This window comes from Mus caroli, chromosome 2 (assembly GCF_900094665.2).
Source record: "Mus caroli chromosome 2, CAROLI_EIJ_v1.1, whole genome shotgun sequence".
In the NCBI taxonomy this organism is placed as follows: domain Eukaryota; kingdom Metazoa; phylum Chordata; class Mammalia; order Rodentia; family Muridae; genus Mus; species Mus caroli.
The window spans coordinates 13,091,756-13,108,716 of NC_034571.1; the positions used below are offsets into that span (position 1 = coordinate 13,091,756).

General features: G+C 37.7%; 1 protein-coding gene across 4 annotated transcripts in view; it reads left to right on the forward strand.

Moving 5' to 3' along the window:
• The window catches only part of Plxdc2 (plexin domain containing 2), a 375,390-nt gene that overhangs the window by 176,053 nt on the left and 182,376 nt on the right, over positions 1 to 16,961 (forward strand). For all 4 annotated transcript variants that reach the window (XM_029470939.1, XM_029470933.1, XM_021154114.1 and 1 more), the window contains one exon: positions 2,305 to 2,451. In XM_029470939.1, the coding sequence (XP_029326799.1) occupies positions 2,305 to 2,451 (147 nt within the window). The remainder of the gene's footprint in view (positions 1 to 2,304; positions 2,452 to 16,961) is intronic.

The following is a 16,961-nucleotide window of genomic DNA, read 5'->3' on the forward strand; positions in this document are numbered from 1 at the left end:
ACATGGTTGAATCAGATACACAATATGCCTAAGGATTGTATTGAGGACTTTAATGCTACTGAATTCTTTTTTTTAAAAAAAGTAACTTGTAACACTAACACTTATCAGGTGTTTTCCCCAAAGCCACCTTTTTCTAATACTCATTATAACTAAATAAATTATTACTCTTTGATGTTTTGAACTGATGATGCTTTTTGGCACGTTATGCATTGCCATTTCTCCCTTCTCTCTGTGTTACCTTCATTTTCAGCAGGTTGATCATGCTGCCAAAATGGCAGCAATATCAACTCTCACATGTAAATCTCCCAGCAAGCAGAATAAACTTATGTCCTCTGTACCCCTAAGTGCCTTTTCAATGGTCCACCTTGGAAATTATGTTCACATGCCCACAACACTTTGTGACAGGTAGAAAGAGCAACATAAGCAATGACTGGTTCTTGCTCTAATGAAGAAGTCCAGGTAGGAGGGTGGCATGAGGGAGCTGGAACAGACACTGGAACATGACACAATGCTTTGCTCCTCATGAGTCTTCCTATTAAGCTGTGTTTGGAAGACTAGGATACTCACAGGAATACCTAGACTCCCAACTTCAGAGCATATCTTTTCCTCATCCTTTGGGTCTCCTCTTTTCTTTTTGCTTTGCAGACATTTCTCCAATGTGGACACACAGAGGAATCTGCCCAGAACCCCAAATGTAATTAGAACTTTATTAAATGAGTTTATTAAACTACAAACTTTATTAAAGTAAAAACTCAACCTGTGATTAACATTCATTGTCCTCAGAATTTCCATGTTGACCTTTAATATTTCTTTTAAGGATAATGCAAAATCTCTTTGAATACTGCTTAGATATAAACATTATGCTTTCCATAATCAGTTTCTGTCCACATCTACCTGGTGAGCTGTGAAGACTACATTAGATTCAACTTTGGAACAAATGGCTTGATTCTCCAATTTTATGACCATAACACTCTGATAATAAATGTGTTAGACAAAATTTACTTCCTGAACTTGTATTGCTCAAATCTAGACAATCTTCTCAGTAGACTTTTTTTTCCCTCATATTTACTTTAATGTTCTCAGATATCTTTTTATTTTGTGATACCTCAACTTGATAAACAGTATTGCAATTGTATGTGTTTGTATGTAGTTGTACATATTTCTAGGGTATGTGTACATTTGAGAGCACTGGATGGGTGTCTGTATAATATCTGCAGTTGCCAGAGGTTGATATTGGCTGAATTTCACTATAATTTAACAACTTATTATGAGTTAGAGTCACACACTGAGTATAGAGTTCACAAGTTGGAAGGATAGTGGATCAATGAGTTCCAGTGATTTGCACTTTCCCACCCCCTTTCTCATAGTGCTGAATAAACAGGCCCATCTCTTTGGGGCTGGAGAGATGGCTCAGTGGTTATTCCAGAGAACCCTAGTTGGGTTACTAACACTCCACTCAGATATGCCCCAACCATCTTTGACTCTAGATACCTGGATATCAAAGAGCCCTTTTCTGACCACATGTCAGACAAAAATGCATATAAAATACATAAAAATACATATCAATAAAAGTGAAATACTTTTAATCATACACTGTGGCATGTCCGGCTTTTACTTGGTTGATTGGCACCCAATCACAGATCATATTTGAATGTCAAGTGCTTACAATAGAGGAGCCATCCTCACATCCTTTATAGGCATCATTGAATTTTGTGGCTAATTACATGTATGTGATCTGTATTATCCAAGTGCCATATGGTTTTAAAACATCCATTTTCCCCATTGAGCCTGAAACATAAATAAAGTCTCTGTGAAGAGCACTGTAGTGAGGCCCATACTAAGAACTCAAATAGAAGTAGATTTTAATAATCCAAATTAAGCAATTATCTGAATTTCTAGGATCATTCACTAATAGAGGCCCCAATATATTTTTTTTAAAGAATGAACGAATTTTTGTCACTAACTATAATTATATAGTTCAGATACTCATTAAATATTTCTAAATCAAGCATTTTTGTCTTGTTATCAGTTATGTCTCTATAATTGATATTATGATCAAAAAGAAAACATATTGTGCACAACGTTTTAATTTGCTTCTATGTTCTTGTATATTTAAATGTTTCTTCTAAAGAGCATGACTTATGTTACGTGTATAATTTCATTTTAACTCACTGTGCTACATCTACTTGAGTCATTTGCTAGTGTGAAGGTCACTGCTACCTTTAGTCATAGAAGAATTATTTAAGAAAGTAAAATTATAGAAACTTTCCTGCTGTTAATGCTCCTCTTTGTCTACCAATGCAGGAGGACACGGATCACAATTACTACATTTCTCGGATATATGGTCCAGCGGATTCTGCCAGCCGGGATCTGTGGGTCAACATAGACCAAATGGAAAAAGACAAAGTGAAGATTCACGGGATACTTTCCAACACTCATCGGCAAGCTGCAGTAAGTGCCTTGACATTTAATAGTTCTTTTCTCCACAGTGAGAACAGCATCCAGTTAATATGTGATTGCCTTCCACATGCTCAATTCTGTGATCATCATATACAGCTATATATAACATACTAAGGAAAACAAGAGAACTGTTTCAATTAGCTCATTATTTCAGCCATACTGTGTCAGATAAGTTACATATTTTTCCCAAGAAGTGGTTCATATTGGACTATTTTCCGTTTATGCAATCGTTTAAAAGCTGCTTGTACTTGAATACTATCCTATAATAGATTTTATTGATTCTCATGTCAGGAAAAAAATGACAAAGTACATTTATACTTCTGATAATGTGTGATGACCAAGTTACAGGCTTGAGTGAAGAACCTGAATTGAAGGGAAAGCATATAATACAGAATGCATCAAATTTATATACTGGCATCATTATTTACCAATTGCCTTTCTAGAAGCAAATAATTTATTTTAAGGCGTGGTTTTGTCACTACTCAAGTAGCATTGGTGTGGATATATTCACACCATACTTGTGTATGTGAAATTGTCATTGATATCTGATTTTTTTGTACCATGCTAGATGCTTAAATGAATTGGCTCTTTTGGTCTTCAAAATAGCATAACAATTCAGACATTATTGAAATGACACTGGCCTCCACATCCATACTGTGGCATACCCTGCCCCCCATATTCACCTCTCTCTCTCTCTCTCTCTCTCTCTCTCTCTCTCTCTCTCTCTCTCTCTCNTCTCTCTCTCTCTCTCACACACACACACACACACACACACACATAGCTACATATATACACACAAATATACATAAGCATACATGAACAGAAAATCACATAAAAACAAGTTAAGCACACAAAACCCAAACATTTGAGCACACACAAATGAATACACAGAAATGGATACACACAGGCATACATGAATATAGGCACACATACACACAAAGACAAACACATAAAACTTATATATATATAAACACATAAAACACACATATACAAATAAAAACATGGGCATACACATACAGAGGCTTGCATACACACAGGCACAGATGAACACATGTGCATACACACATCTACACACACACACACACACACACACACACACACACACACACACACACACTCACACACAGAAAACAACTCTTCTTGTACATCTTACCCTGAGGCTTCCTAACCCACAAGAGAAAACAGGAAATAGGAAGCAGGATTTACTTGAGGGCAGATTTTTCTCATGTCTCACAGACAATCCTTGATGCAAAACTTTCTAGTAATTTAGATAGAAACAGAATTTAAATTTAAGCCCTAAGGGAAGGTGTGTGGTTTTCTCAAATCTTATCACCAATTTATAAAATTTGAATGCTCATGGGTGTGCATTTTGTCAACAAATTTAACCAGAGAAATCAAATTTAGATTTTGCTAGGGCAAGACCCAGGGGTGAATAATTAATACTATTCTGGTCAAACAAGGGATAAAGGGGGACAGTCAGAAGACTGGGGATCCATGAAGAAGCAATGCTGGCCCCTTCCTGATTCCTCACAGTGAATGAGAGGAGGGGCAAGACAATGTCTTACTGGGAACTTAATTTAAAGAAAACAACTGCCTTTCACTCACCATCATCTGTAATGTCTGTCATAGTTTGTAGTTGTGCATGAATATTCTAGAAGGAGAGGAGGAGGGAAGACATAAATTAGGACTTCCTTCTCTTTCAATATTAAAAAAAAAAACAAAGTAAAACTTTGCAATCAGTTAATTTGTGTTAACAATTCAAGTCACTCCATTTTCCCTCTCAATTTTTATTTCAAATTGTAATCCATAGTGTTTATGTAATACCTATGCACGCTAGACTCTAAGTTTGTGTGTGAATGTACACTCTCTCCACTGTACATTTGTTGATGTTACACTTCATAAATCATTATTTAAGATCTCTATAAATTGGATGCTAAAGACTAATTGTGCAGTGAACAGATCAAAACAAGGAGTATGCCTTCCTAAGTGTTGGGAAGTAAAACTTTAAACAAACCCATAGCATATGGCAAGCACTGAAGCAAACATTCTCCCCTAAAATTTCTACAGTTATTTGAGCATTTTTATCCTTTATTCAGAGTCACACAGTTATGGGATAGCTGTTCAAACATTTCTGATTTTAAACCTAGAAGCCAGCCTGGACTTGTTTCTTCTCCTCTGTGCTGACATTTTATGTTCTGCAGTTCTGTGGGTTTCTTTCTATATTTCCAAATCCACATTACTTAACTCGGTGCTTGATGCAGAGTTTGATGCAATAGCCAGACACATTAGAACTGTTCTGCCCTGAAACCATTGATGACATTCTCATTGGAAACTCCTCCAGATTCATCTCCATGTTAACACAAGGAGTCTGGGGTTGAAAATTAGGAGACCTTGCCTCCCACTCTCATTTTCTCAGATTCTGACCTCTCTGTACCTCAATTTTATAACTTGAAAGAAAGTGATAAAAATACCTACCTACCTATCCAGAGTTATTGTGAGATTAAAAAAGAAACCATCACTAAAGGAAACTGGAGACCTTAAAAGATTAATGAGTTTGTAGAATTTTGTTTTTAGAAAATCCTAATAATTTTTTATAAGAAAATGTTAACCACCTGCTCGGAAATGAATCTTTCTGGTAGAGTGCTCCCTAGCATGCAGAAACTTCTAGAGCTTGTGCCTCAGAACTAAGTAAACTGGATGTGGTAGTGATATCTGGAATCCTGGTATTGGACAGGTGTAAACCAGAGCATCAGAAGTCCAAGGTCATCACCGCTTAAATAATGATGTCAAAAACAGCATTGTGCCACATGAGGCAGTGTCGCAAAAATAAGAAAGAAATCTGTTTCAAAAGCAAAAGCTCACTAAAAAGAGGAAATAACACAGTGATTAAGAGCATGTGGGGAACTTTTCGAATTCACTTCCTTGCAGCCACATCAGGTGGTCACAACTACTGTAACCCTAATATCAAGAGCTCTGGTGCCTTCTTCTGGCTCTTCAGAAACTTGTATGCCCACATGAGCATATTCTCACAGAGACACTCACACACACACACACACACACACACACACACACACACACATATGCATATATGAATACATAGCACATCATACACACATATATACATAATTGAAAGTAAAACAAATCCTAAAGTTTTGTTAAAGTTGTTGTGAAAGTGCATGAATGGTCCCAGCAAAATATTCAGAACCATGACTAATGACTAGAGCATGATCAAAGAATAATTTACTTTTTAAATTTATTTTAATTTAATTTTGGTCAAGGAAGGAACTTATACTAAAACCAATCAGGTTTTAGGGTAAAATTGAGTTATGTAAAGATACAGAAGTACAAAGATGAGGCTCAGTACAAAAGGCACCTTAGAGGAGTCGATGTCCTTGTTCAAGGGGACCAGATAGCAAGATAGACAGGCCAAATGACTGACATATTGATAGTGGATAAATGGTAGATACATGGAGAATATACCTGGTCAGTGAATGGATAGATACATATGATAGCAAAACTGTTGCATCTCTACATCATTATATTGCTGTCTTCCTTTTACTGAGCAATTGTGATGTATTTTTGTCCCAACTAAACACTCTGATTTACTTTTTCTTTTCTCCTTTCATTGATGTGAATGTTGATTGTTTAATTGAGAAATAGCAGCAGAATGGATTGCTTGGAGTGCTCTTCATTTCACTCCTTTTATAATGTGGGTAAGGTTTGTAATGACTCTAGATGTTCTTCTCATCTGAGGATTGCTTCAAATTTTTAGTCTTCCTGTGGACTCCCTGTCCTCTTTGGGTCCTGCAATCTTTCTCTCAATTCTTCTGTAAGAATTCCCAAGCTCAAATCTTTGCATTCGCTGCTGTGGGGAGCCTCTTAGAGGACATTCATGTTAGACTTCTGTCAGTAAGCATAACAGAGTATCATTAATGCTATTAGGAATTAATTTTCCCCGTGGGATGGGTCTCAATTTGGGGCAGTCATTACTTGGCCATTCCTTCAGTCTCGAATCTATGTTTGTCCCTGTATGTCACGTTTGGATTGAAGGTTTTATGGGTGGGTTGCTGTTCTTATCCTTTCTCTGGGAGTCCATTCTGGCTAAAAGAAGTGGCCATTTCAGGATCTATGTCACCAATGCTAGTAATCTCAGCTAGAGTTGCCTGAATAGACTCTCTTTGACTTTTCCCCTTCTGAGGTCCCATCCTAGAGATTCCACCCGCCCCCAGTCGATGTCCTTTCTCTTTCCCCTGCTCGCCCTATATGTGATCCCCTGTCCTGCCCTACACATCTCTTATCACCTCTTTCACCCAGTTCCCTTCTTCTTTCAACCTCCAATATATTTTTGGTTTCTCCTTCTGAGAGAAAGATTCAACCATCCTCCTTTGAGCCTTTCTTATTAGTTGGCCTTTTGGGGTATTTTGATTATAGCATGAATATCCTGTACTTTATGGCTAATATCCACAAATAAGTGAGTACATACTAGGTATGTACTTCTCGGTCTGGGTTGCATCACTGAGAATGATATCTTCTAGTGTCACCCATTTGCCTGAGAAATTCATAAAGTCCTGATTTTTTAATAGCTAAGAAGTATTCCATTGTGTAGAAATACCACATGTACTGTATCTATCTTCCATTGAGAGCCATCTAGGTTTTGAGTTTCTGTCTATTACAAACAGAGTGGCTATGTCAGGGTTCTTGCTGTTTCGTCAGAAGAGCTAAGATGGTTGATCAGCACCGATATCTTGTGGCTCACCACCATCTACAATGATGATTATGGAGAATCAGAGCTTCCCTTCAGGTCTCCCTGGGCATCTTGACACAAGTAGTATACATGCACTTGCGCGCGCGCGCGCACACACACACACACACACACACACACACACACACACACACACACACACACAGAGTTATACACATAAACACATAAAATAAAAATAAGGAATAATCTTGAAATTCATGCCTGAGCTTATTATATTAAATTGTTGTTAAATATTGTTTTAGTGTTTTACTGCTGTGAACAGACACCATGACCAATGCAATTCTTATAAGGACAACATTTAATTGAGGCTGGCTCACAGGTTCAGACATTCAGTCCATTATTATCAAGGCAGGAACATGGCAGCATCCAGATAGTTGTGGTACAGGAGTAGCTGAGAGTTCTGCATCTTCATCTAAAGGCTGCTAACAAAATACTGGGTTCCAAGCAGATAGGATGAGGGTCTTAAAGCCCATGACCACAGTGACATACCTACTCCAGCGAGGCCACACCTACTCCAACAGGGCCACAGCTTCTGATAGTGCCACTCCCTGGATGAAGCATATATCATCATCATCATCATCATCATCACCACAAACATTTTTTTTTTCTGCATTGAGATTTTTTCACCAGGGAGGGACACTATTCTCTCTATAAAACCAAAGGTACTCATTGAAGACAGTGTTAATGAGACTACTTATAAAAGAATTCTAGATAGATATATACTCACCTTTGGAAAGTCCCAAATGAGGTAAACACTATACATTTCTATTCAGTCCCACTGATCTTTCCTATGCATGAATGTTGCTAAAGGTTCAATGTGTAAAAGGTACTTACCGTCTATGATGCCTGATGACCAGAGTCAGATCCCTCAGACTATGATGGTAGAAAAGGAAAAGATAAAACTTCTGTTAGTCTATGTCTATCTAGAATTCTTTTATACCAGTGTAGTTACCACAGATGGCTTGGATGTGAGTATGCACTTTGCCAACAACAAGTGTGATCTTAAGTGTGATATTTATTTTTCTTCATTTGTTAAATGGGAATAATAACAACTCTGAAGTTCTAAGATTGTCACAATGATATGTCACAATGTAGATGTCACAATCTACAATAGAAGGATGTAGCACTTGTACTCTACTTAAAACAGTACCTGACCCAATGTTCTAGGTGCTTTGTACTTTAAAAATAATACTTGGTTTGCAAATAATTAACTTTAAAAATGGAACCTTTCTTTTCTAAGGGGAATACTGAAATCTACTGAGAATAGGAATGGCATTGTGGAGCTTTAAATACACTCATAGGAAAATTCTGTTGCCCTGCCCTGTTTGAGCATCACTGATGCAGGACTGGTTCAGCAATGTTTCCTGCTATATTCAGTCAAAAACAGGGTTTCCCAAGTCAGCTCTTTAATACTTTTCAGTGGAAAGTTTCATGGAATGTATGTTCAACCAAATAAACATATTGAGATGATGTTATCCAGAAACCAATCTGCTTGATATTTTTAACATGTTAAACACTTGTCAGCATTTCCTTTCAGCAATGGTTTCAGAGTTTCAAATATCACATATGTGCATAGGACCTCCCTTTCCAAAATGAATTTAAAGAGAAAATACCAAAAAGACTGGACATGTATGAGAAATGCAGGACTTTAGCTCCCATCTCCTGAATCCAGATCTGAGTAAAGTCAGATTCTACTGAAGTCCAGCTTGATGTTCGAGCAGGTTTACTGTATTGTGTAAAAGAGTATTGAGCAGTTATTTACAGAGGCATGGACAACTCAAAGGATAATTAAAACTGTACCTAGAATGAGTGAGAAATCATGAAAGCTAAAACACTGCAGTTTTGTCCACAATCCTCAGGCATATAGGCAGCTCTGTGGGATTTTTTTTCTAGCAAGCTCCGCTTCTCCGAAAACAAGTCCAACCCCAACATTTGTCTCTTGCTTCTGTTACCTTGGATAGGGGTCCTGTGTAGCTTGTTGATTTCAGGAATTTCTTATGGCTTGTGGGAATTTAAATTTATGAAAGATTTTGTTTTGTTTTGTTTGCTTTACTTTTAAGGTAGAGACATAGTAGATTGGAGTACAGATACTATATTCTGCAGACTCCAATGTATAGACTCCAGTGGAGTTTAATTCCTGAAGAGACTTCCAGTGAAATTCCCCTCCAATTTAGTACATTACAGACATGAACTGGACACTCGATTACTGTTTGTTCGGGTAGAAAAAGACAAGACACGGTGATAATTTCCTTAATCTCTAATTCTGACAAGGCAGTAATCTCATTTGTATGCTGCATTTCCAAGTTTATGAATATTCCTCTTGATAAGTGTTGCATTATATCCAGAGTTAATTAAACTTTAGTTTGTGATGACAAAAAATGCTGGAGAGGTTATAATGTCTAACTCTGAAAATCAATCGTATAGATCGGTTGTACTTGTGAAAAGTGTCGCCTTCCCAGGATTGTGTGTCTGCATATTGACCAGCTCCCTTAAGTGGACATTCTGATTTTTAAATTAGGTGTTCAACTATCTCAGTCACTGGATTAGCAACCTATATCCTGCTGACCATTCCCATAATGCGAGAATTGGTAAAAATATCCCATTTTTACAAATTTTATATGGGACAAGTCATTAATTTTTCTGCCTGTTCCAGCATTTCATTTAAATTGTGTGAGGACCATTTGTTGCCTGGGAGCAAAATCTACTTTAAATTCAAAGTCATTTGCTTTGCTGGTGTCAGTACATACACATCTCTCCATATTCTGTTCAGTCTCTTTAATATTTTCCTGTCATACCAGCCGTCACTTTTATCTTTTCCCAGCCATGCAGCTGTACAGTCATGAATCACTGAGTAAAGGTGCTACATTCTGAGAAATGTGTCCTTAGGTCATGCAGTCACTGACAATTTCAGAGAAGGTTAAGAGTTAAGTATATAGATGAGTTAAATATGGGACCGCTGTTGTATCTGTGCTTGTAGATGGCTGGAATGTTGTTACACAATGCAAGGACATGATTATATTTATATCATTCCACTGTCTTTAATGTCTATTCCTTTTATAGGTGAATGTATTTCTATAACTGCACATGCGAGAGAAAGATAATACTAAGAAATGTTAAAAATCAACTAAATGTAAGTTTAGAAGAACTGGAGGGATAAAAATGGAGAAGAGACTGAAGGAAACGTGGGATCCATTTCAAGGGGAGGCTCCAAGGCCTGCTACTATTAATGATGCTATGGTGTGCCTGTGGAGAGTAGCCTAGCATGGGTGTCCTCCAAGAGGCCCAACAAGCAGCTGACTGAGAAAGATAAAGATACATACACCCTATGATTAGGCTGAAGTCTGGAACCCCTGTGGTTGGATTAGGGAAAGGCTAGAAGAAGTGCAGGAGGCTGAAGACCCCATAGGAAGTCCAGAGGTTTCAACTAACCTGAACCCCTGATATTCTCAGATACTGAGCCATCAACCAGACAGCATACACTTAGTCCCAGGCCCCTGATACATATACAGCAGAGGACTGCCTAGTCTGACATCAGTGGGAGAAAATGTGCCAAACCTTGGAGAGACTTGAGGCCCCAAGGAGTGAGGAGGCCTGGCAGGGGTGTGAGGTGGAGGTAGGGGACTTACTCTTGAAGGCTGAGGGGAAGAGGAATGCGATAAGTAATTGTGGGAGGGCGGGGCAGACAGTGTGTGTGTGTGTGTGTGTGTGTGTGTGTGTGTGTGTGTGATGACTAGATTGTATAAAATAATAAAATTAAAAATTATGAATATTTGTTATATAAAACTAACAAAAGAAATAGAAACATCATATCTTTCATTGTACAGAAATATTAACTGTATCATGGCATAAATTCTACTAGAAAACATTTTCCTTAATTAGTTTAATTCTTTCTTATAATAGCAATTGATAGTGTGTGCAAATATTGAGAGAATACACCACAATAATTTTCTGCAATTTATCAGGAACTAAATGAAAAAAATTATTTAGTAAATGAATTTTAATGAAATATTGATATGGTGACATTCATAAGCACAATACGATTAACCATATGGATCTGTACTTAATAGAAATGTTGACACCGTTTGGTCATTTGATCCTTGTAATCACATCTTCAAGGAGATTCTTGACATCAAGGCTAAATGCTTATGAAGCCATAATGCGACCATGCAGGCTAGTTATTGTCAACTTGTTACAAGTTAGAATTATCTGAAAGGAGGAGAAAATGTTTCATAAGACCTTACCTATGGGGTACTTTTAAAATTAGTGATCAATATGGGAGGAACCAGCCTCTTTTGGGTGGTCAGCAGTTTCTTAAGAAAGTAAGCTGAGCAAGCCAGTATGTAGTACCTCTCCATGGTATCTACATCAGCTCCTACCTTAGGTTTCTGCCCTGTTTGAGTGCCTGTCCTTACTTTCTTCAATGATGTGCTGCAATGTGGAAATGTAAGCTAAATGAAGTATGTCCTCACTGATTTTTCTCTTAGTCAAGTTGTTTCTGCAATAGAAACCCTACCTAAGACAGCCACTAACCCAACAGATACCATGTAATTTCAGGTGACTCTGATTACAAAATCCTGCTAGAGTATTCAAAAACTAGAAAAAATAATAAAAAATTAAAAACTAAGTCTCACTCAATGACATGTCAAAGATGTGCCTTATAATTAGATTTCAGGCAATGGTGCTCATTGGTTAAGAGCAAAGAATTTTATTATCAGAACCTATATTAGGTGATTAACAATTTTCTGTAACTCCATGTCCAGAATGATCTATTTTCTCTGGCATGATCAGGTGCCAGCACTCATATGCATATACACATACACACACCCACACATGTACACATTATTATCAAAATGATATAATAACATGATAAAACCCCTTAGAACTTAATCTTGGACAGCACATATAAGGTTAACATGATATGTGATTATAAAACCATAGTCACAAATAGCTATAGCTGCCTTCAATTCACAATGAATTATCTGCCCTCAATAATTCTACAATCTCTTCAAACATGGTACCTGAATTGTCTTTCACCATAAGACCAATGATTCATTTGCTTGTCTGGAAAATTCTAATTTCACATCTTTCCATAAAAGCTAAGACACTTATGATATTTAATTTCTTTTATTATGCTTCTTATACTCTTTAAATTTTAGTTCTGAGTTTTAAAATTATAGTCAATGCTGGGGATAGAACATTTATGCTATACTTTGACATGTCCATTCTTGTTTTCCCTTAGACCACTTATCCATTAATTGAGCCTTGAGGTAGCCATTTCCCTTAATCATTTTCCCCTTTAACATTAAATATTTCCTGGGATAGCTTAGTGTCTAAGGTAGATTTATTATACTGTTTTCTGTGTGATATTTTGTGGTTGCTACTGTATACTATTTTTCATGGTGCTGAGAGTTCCCCTAGTCTTTGGGTTGCAGAAGAGTTCCCTGACACTTTTGGGTCACTTTGAATTAATGTTTATTGCATAGTTAACGCATGCAATTCTAATTAGTAACAGCAAATGTTCTTACAGTTAACAGAAATGACCTTTACTCCCGCATCCATCAGCTTCGTTCACGTCCCTGTGGCTTAGCGCTCTTCCAGCTAGAAATCTACATGGTCACCATATTCCTTATCCCCAGTTTTCAGGATCCGAAGTGGAACTTATCTATTACTGTATATTACTGTATTTACTGTAGTCTTTTTCCTGCGTTCCATGCACTGAGATCCTTTAAAAATTAGGATATATTACTATACAATGGTGGTTATTATAAATTTTATACATTTAATTCATATGTAGGGCTGTCTTGTCTGTATGCGAGTGTGCACCATGTGCATGCCTATTGCCCAGTGGGGCCTAAATGTGTTATATACCCTCAAACTGGAGTTACAGATAGTTGTAAGCTGCCAAATGTGTACTGAGAATCAAAGCTGAGTGAGGTGGAAAGATAACAAATGCTTTTAACTGCTGAGCCATCTCTCCAGCCCCATAGACTGAGTCTCATCCATGCATATAATGTGTTTTAGACTGTATTTATTGCCCTGATTACTTACAGATATCACCTTTCCCCCTTGGGTCCTATTGTTTTATTTTCCTCTTATTGTCCCTTATACATTTACATTTTCTTTAAGACTCCCTATGTGCAGGAAAACACATGGTATCTGCCTTTCTGAGTCTGGCTTTTGCCTTACATGCGGATCTCTAGTTTCATCCATTTTCCTGCACATAATGTGATTCAATTCTTCTTAATAGCCCAATGGTCATTGTGTACGGATATAACCTTCTTTATTCATTTATTTACTGAGAGCTTTAGGCTGATTCTGTAATTCGGTTCATCCTAATAGTGCTACAATATACATGGGCATTCAGAAAGCTTCGTAGTATTTTGTCTTTAGATTCTGTCAGGTATGCACCCAAGTGTGGTATACCTAGCTCATACCACTTTTTCTACCATATCCTTACTAGCATATTTTATTATTGTTTGTGTTTCTAGGAAATAGCCATTTGGCCTGGCGAATGAGATGTAGTATCAAGGGTTTTAGCTGCTTTTCTCTAAAACATTCGATGTCTTTATTTCTATGCACTTAATAACTATTTGCATTCCTTATACAAAGAGTATCTTTTTGGTTGATTTTCTCATTTATTGGCTTGATTACTTGATCTTTTGATTTTTAGTGTTTTGACATCATTATACTTTCTGGAAAGTAATTATCAGCAGGTTGAATTACTGTCGAGGGCTTTCTTCTATTCTGGAGGCCAGCTTTTCTTCACTGTGGTCATTGTTCCCTTTGTCCTGTGTAAATGTTTAGTGCTGTGCCAGTTTTGCTATTAAATTTGTGTCAATGAAAATTCCATTCAGAAAGTTACCGCCTTTCTAGAAAGGTTCCTCAGATGTTTTCCTCTAGTAGTTGCAAAGCTTGGGGTCTTACTTTAAGGTCTATGTGAAGAACTTACAGTGCTTCCTATTTAAAGAGTCAGTTTTGGTTCCCTGAACTTGGGCTCAAATGGCACTTCTTTGTGATACTCTCCTGCATATAGTTCTATTATATATCCTGTGATATTCTCCTCACCACTAAGTGGACTCGTAGAAGCTCTGGTATTGTCTTACTCAGGGTCCTAGATTTATTGCCGGTTATATATAAGGTGACAAATGAAGGATGAAACATGATTAAAAAAAAACAAAACCTTCCCCTTATCCTTGTCTGACACCTCTTTTATATATAATTCTGGGGAAAATAATAATCTAATTAGTTATAGGTACTTACATTGAATATATAATCATTTGACTTGAAGGCACTTGATGAAATTCTAATGCTTAACAATTTATATTGTTGCCTTACTACAGCACACATTTAGGTAGGAAACTAATGATTCTCTTAATTTCGCCTTTATGTTTCTACTATCGTTTTGTTTTTAATATCTCACCAGTTGAGATCATTGCCTTTATGAATCAAATCCTAAGGGCAGTCTTAAGTTCCTGCTTGAGCCACACTTAATCACTCTCCCTCTGATGAGCTTTCACTCTGAAATGGTTGTAAAACAAGACTGTAAAGACATGTAGATGTTTAAACAGACACATGATTTTTTTCTGGGAAAGACCTGCATGTGCTAAGGAACATTGGAAGAACTCTGAAATCTCGTCCTTAGTAGCCACTGTTGATTCTTTAAGGACCACTAATGAGAAGCTTTTTCTGATATTTGAGTAACTTCCAAGCCCACATGGCATTTCTTCTTTGGTTTTGTTGTTTGTTTTTTGTTTTGTTTTCTTAAGAATCTCCTTCAGTCATTATATTTTGTTTGACTAAAATGGGTACACAACTCAGACTTGACATTTGACAAACTATAGAAACCATGACTGGAGTTAAAGGGTAAGAGTATTGGCTTTGAAGAACCTGAAGCTGAAGATTGTGACTGGCATGAAGAGGACTAGACTGAGAGAGTTGCCCAGTCATAGGTTTGAGTAAGTGTGGGGCCTTAGCTAAGTGAATCTTAGTATGTGTTATTTATTTTCTGGGACAAAAAAATGGAAACTAATGGATTTTGGAACAAGATAGCAAGGTGATGACAGACAGTAGCATTCAAAATGAACTGGAAGCAAGGCATCTGAGAGGAAAGCAGTGTCTACAGTGGGCTTTCAGAAGTGAGAGAAGAGGGATGTATACATTTAGCAGCCTTTCAGATGCTAGCATTTGCTAAATGCTCTGTACATAGCTATTATACAGGGTAGAGAGTACCATGGTAATAGGTAAGTAATTTTTTCTTTTTAAGAGGGAGTAGTTCAACGTTACTGTGACACTTGAGGAAGATGGATTCTTTTTGTTGTTGTTGTTGTTAATTTTATTTTATTTTTAATTTATTTTTTATACTCCATATTCCATTCCCCACTCCACCTCCAAATCCACCCTCCGACTGCTCCATGTCTCACACCTCCTCCCCACCCCACCCTGTCTCCATGTGGATGCCTCCACTCCCTACTCCACCTGACCTCTAAACTCTCTAGGGCCTCCAATCTCTTGAGTGTTAGGTGCATCATCTCTGAATGTCCCAGAAGTCCTCTACTGTATGTGTGTTGGGGACTTCATATCAGCTGGTATATACTGTCTGTTTGGTGGTCCAGTGTTTGAGAGATTTCGGGGGGGGGGGTCCAGATGCTTCTGTCCATTGGTTAGGTGCAAACATCTGCATCTGACTCTTTCAGCTGCTTGTTGGGTCTTTCGGATGGCAGTGATGGTAGATACCTTTTTGTGAGTGCTCCATAGCCTCAGTCATAGTGTCAGGCCTGGGGACCTTCCCTTGAGCTGGATCCCACTTTGGGCCTGTCACTGGACCTTCTTTTCCTCAGGCTCCTCTCCATTTCCATCCCTATAATTCTTTCAAAGAGGAACAATTATGGGTCAGAGATGTGAATGTGGGATGGAAACCCCATCCCTCACTTGATGTCCTGTATTCCTGCTAGAGGTGGGCTCTATAAGTTCCCTCTGCTTACAGTTGGGCATTTCATTTAAGGTCTCTCTCTCCCTTTGAGTGTTGGGAGTCTCTGATCTACCAAGTCTCTGGTGCATTCTGGAGGGTCCCCCAACCTTCTATTTCCTGAGGTTGCCTGTTTCCATTCTTTCTGTTGGCCCTCAGGGCTTCAGTCCTTTTCCCTTACCCAATACCAGATCAGGTTACCCTCTCAGAGCCCCACCCCATTCACTTTCCCTCCCAGGTACCTCCCTCCCTCCCAATTTGTGATTGCTTTCTTCTCTCTCCCAAGTGAGACTGAGGTGTCCTCACTTGGGCACTTCAGTTTGTTGAGCTTTTTGAGTTTTGTGGACTCCATCTTTTTTTTTTTTTTTTTTTTTTTTTTTTTTTTTTTTGGCTAATATCCACTTACTAGTGAGTACATGTCAATATCATGTATGTCCTTTTCAGTCTGAGTTACCTCACCTTGGGAGGTAGATTCTTAACTTTTCTTTCAATACCTATTTCATTCTCTTTAGCTTTTGTATTTGCCATGTATCTTGTTCTAACTCAAAGACAGTTAAATGACTGAAGTGTCCCAGAAAATATATACCATGTGATTCTCATTATCCCGGATGAAAACTGAGTTTGTTAGTAACACATATTTAAAGAAAAAAAATGTTAGTATGACTGCAACTTTACTACTGAGCATGGGAAGACATTGGAATGGTTGGGTACTTTCTACTCAGATAAGTCCCTTCATAGAATTGTTCTTGACATCTTTCAGACATAACAATTTGG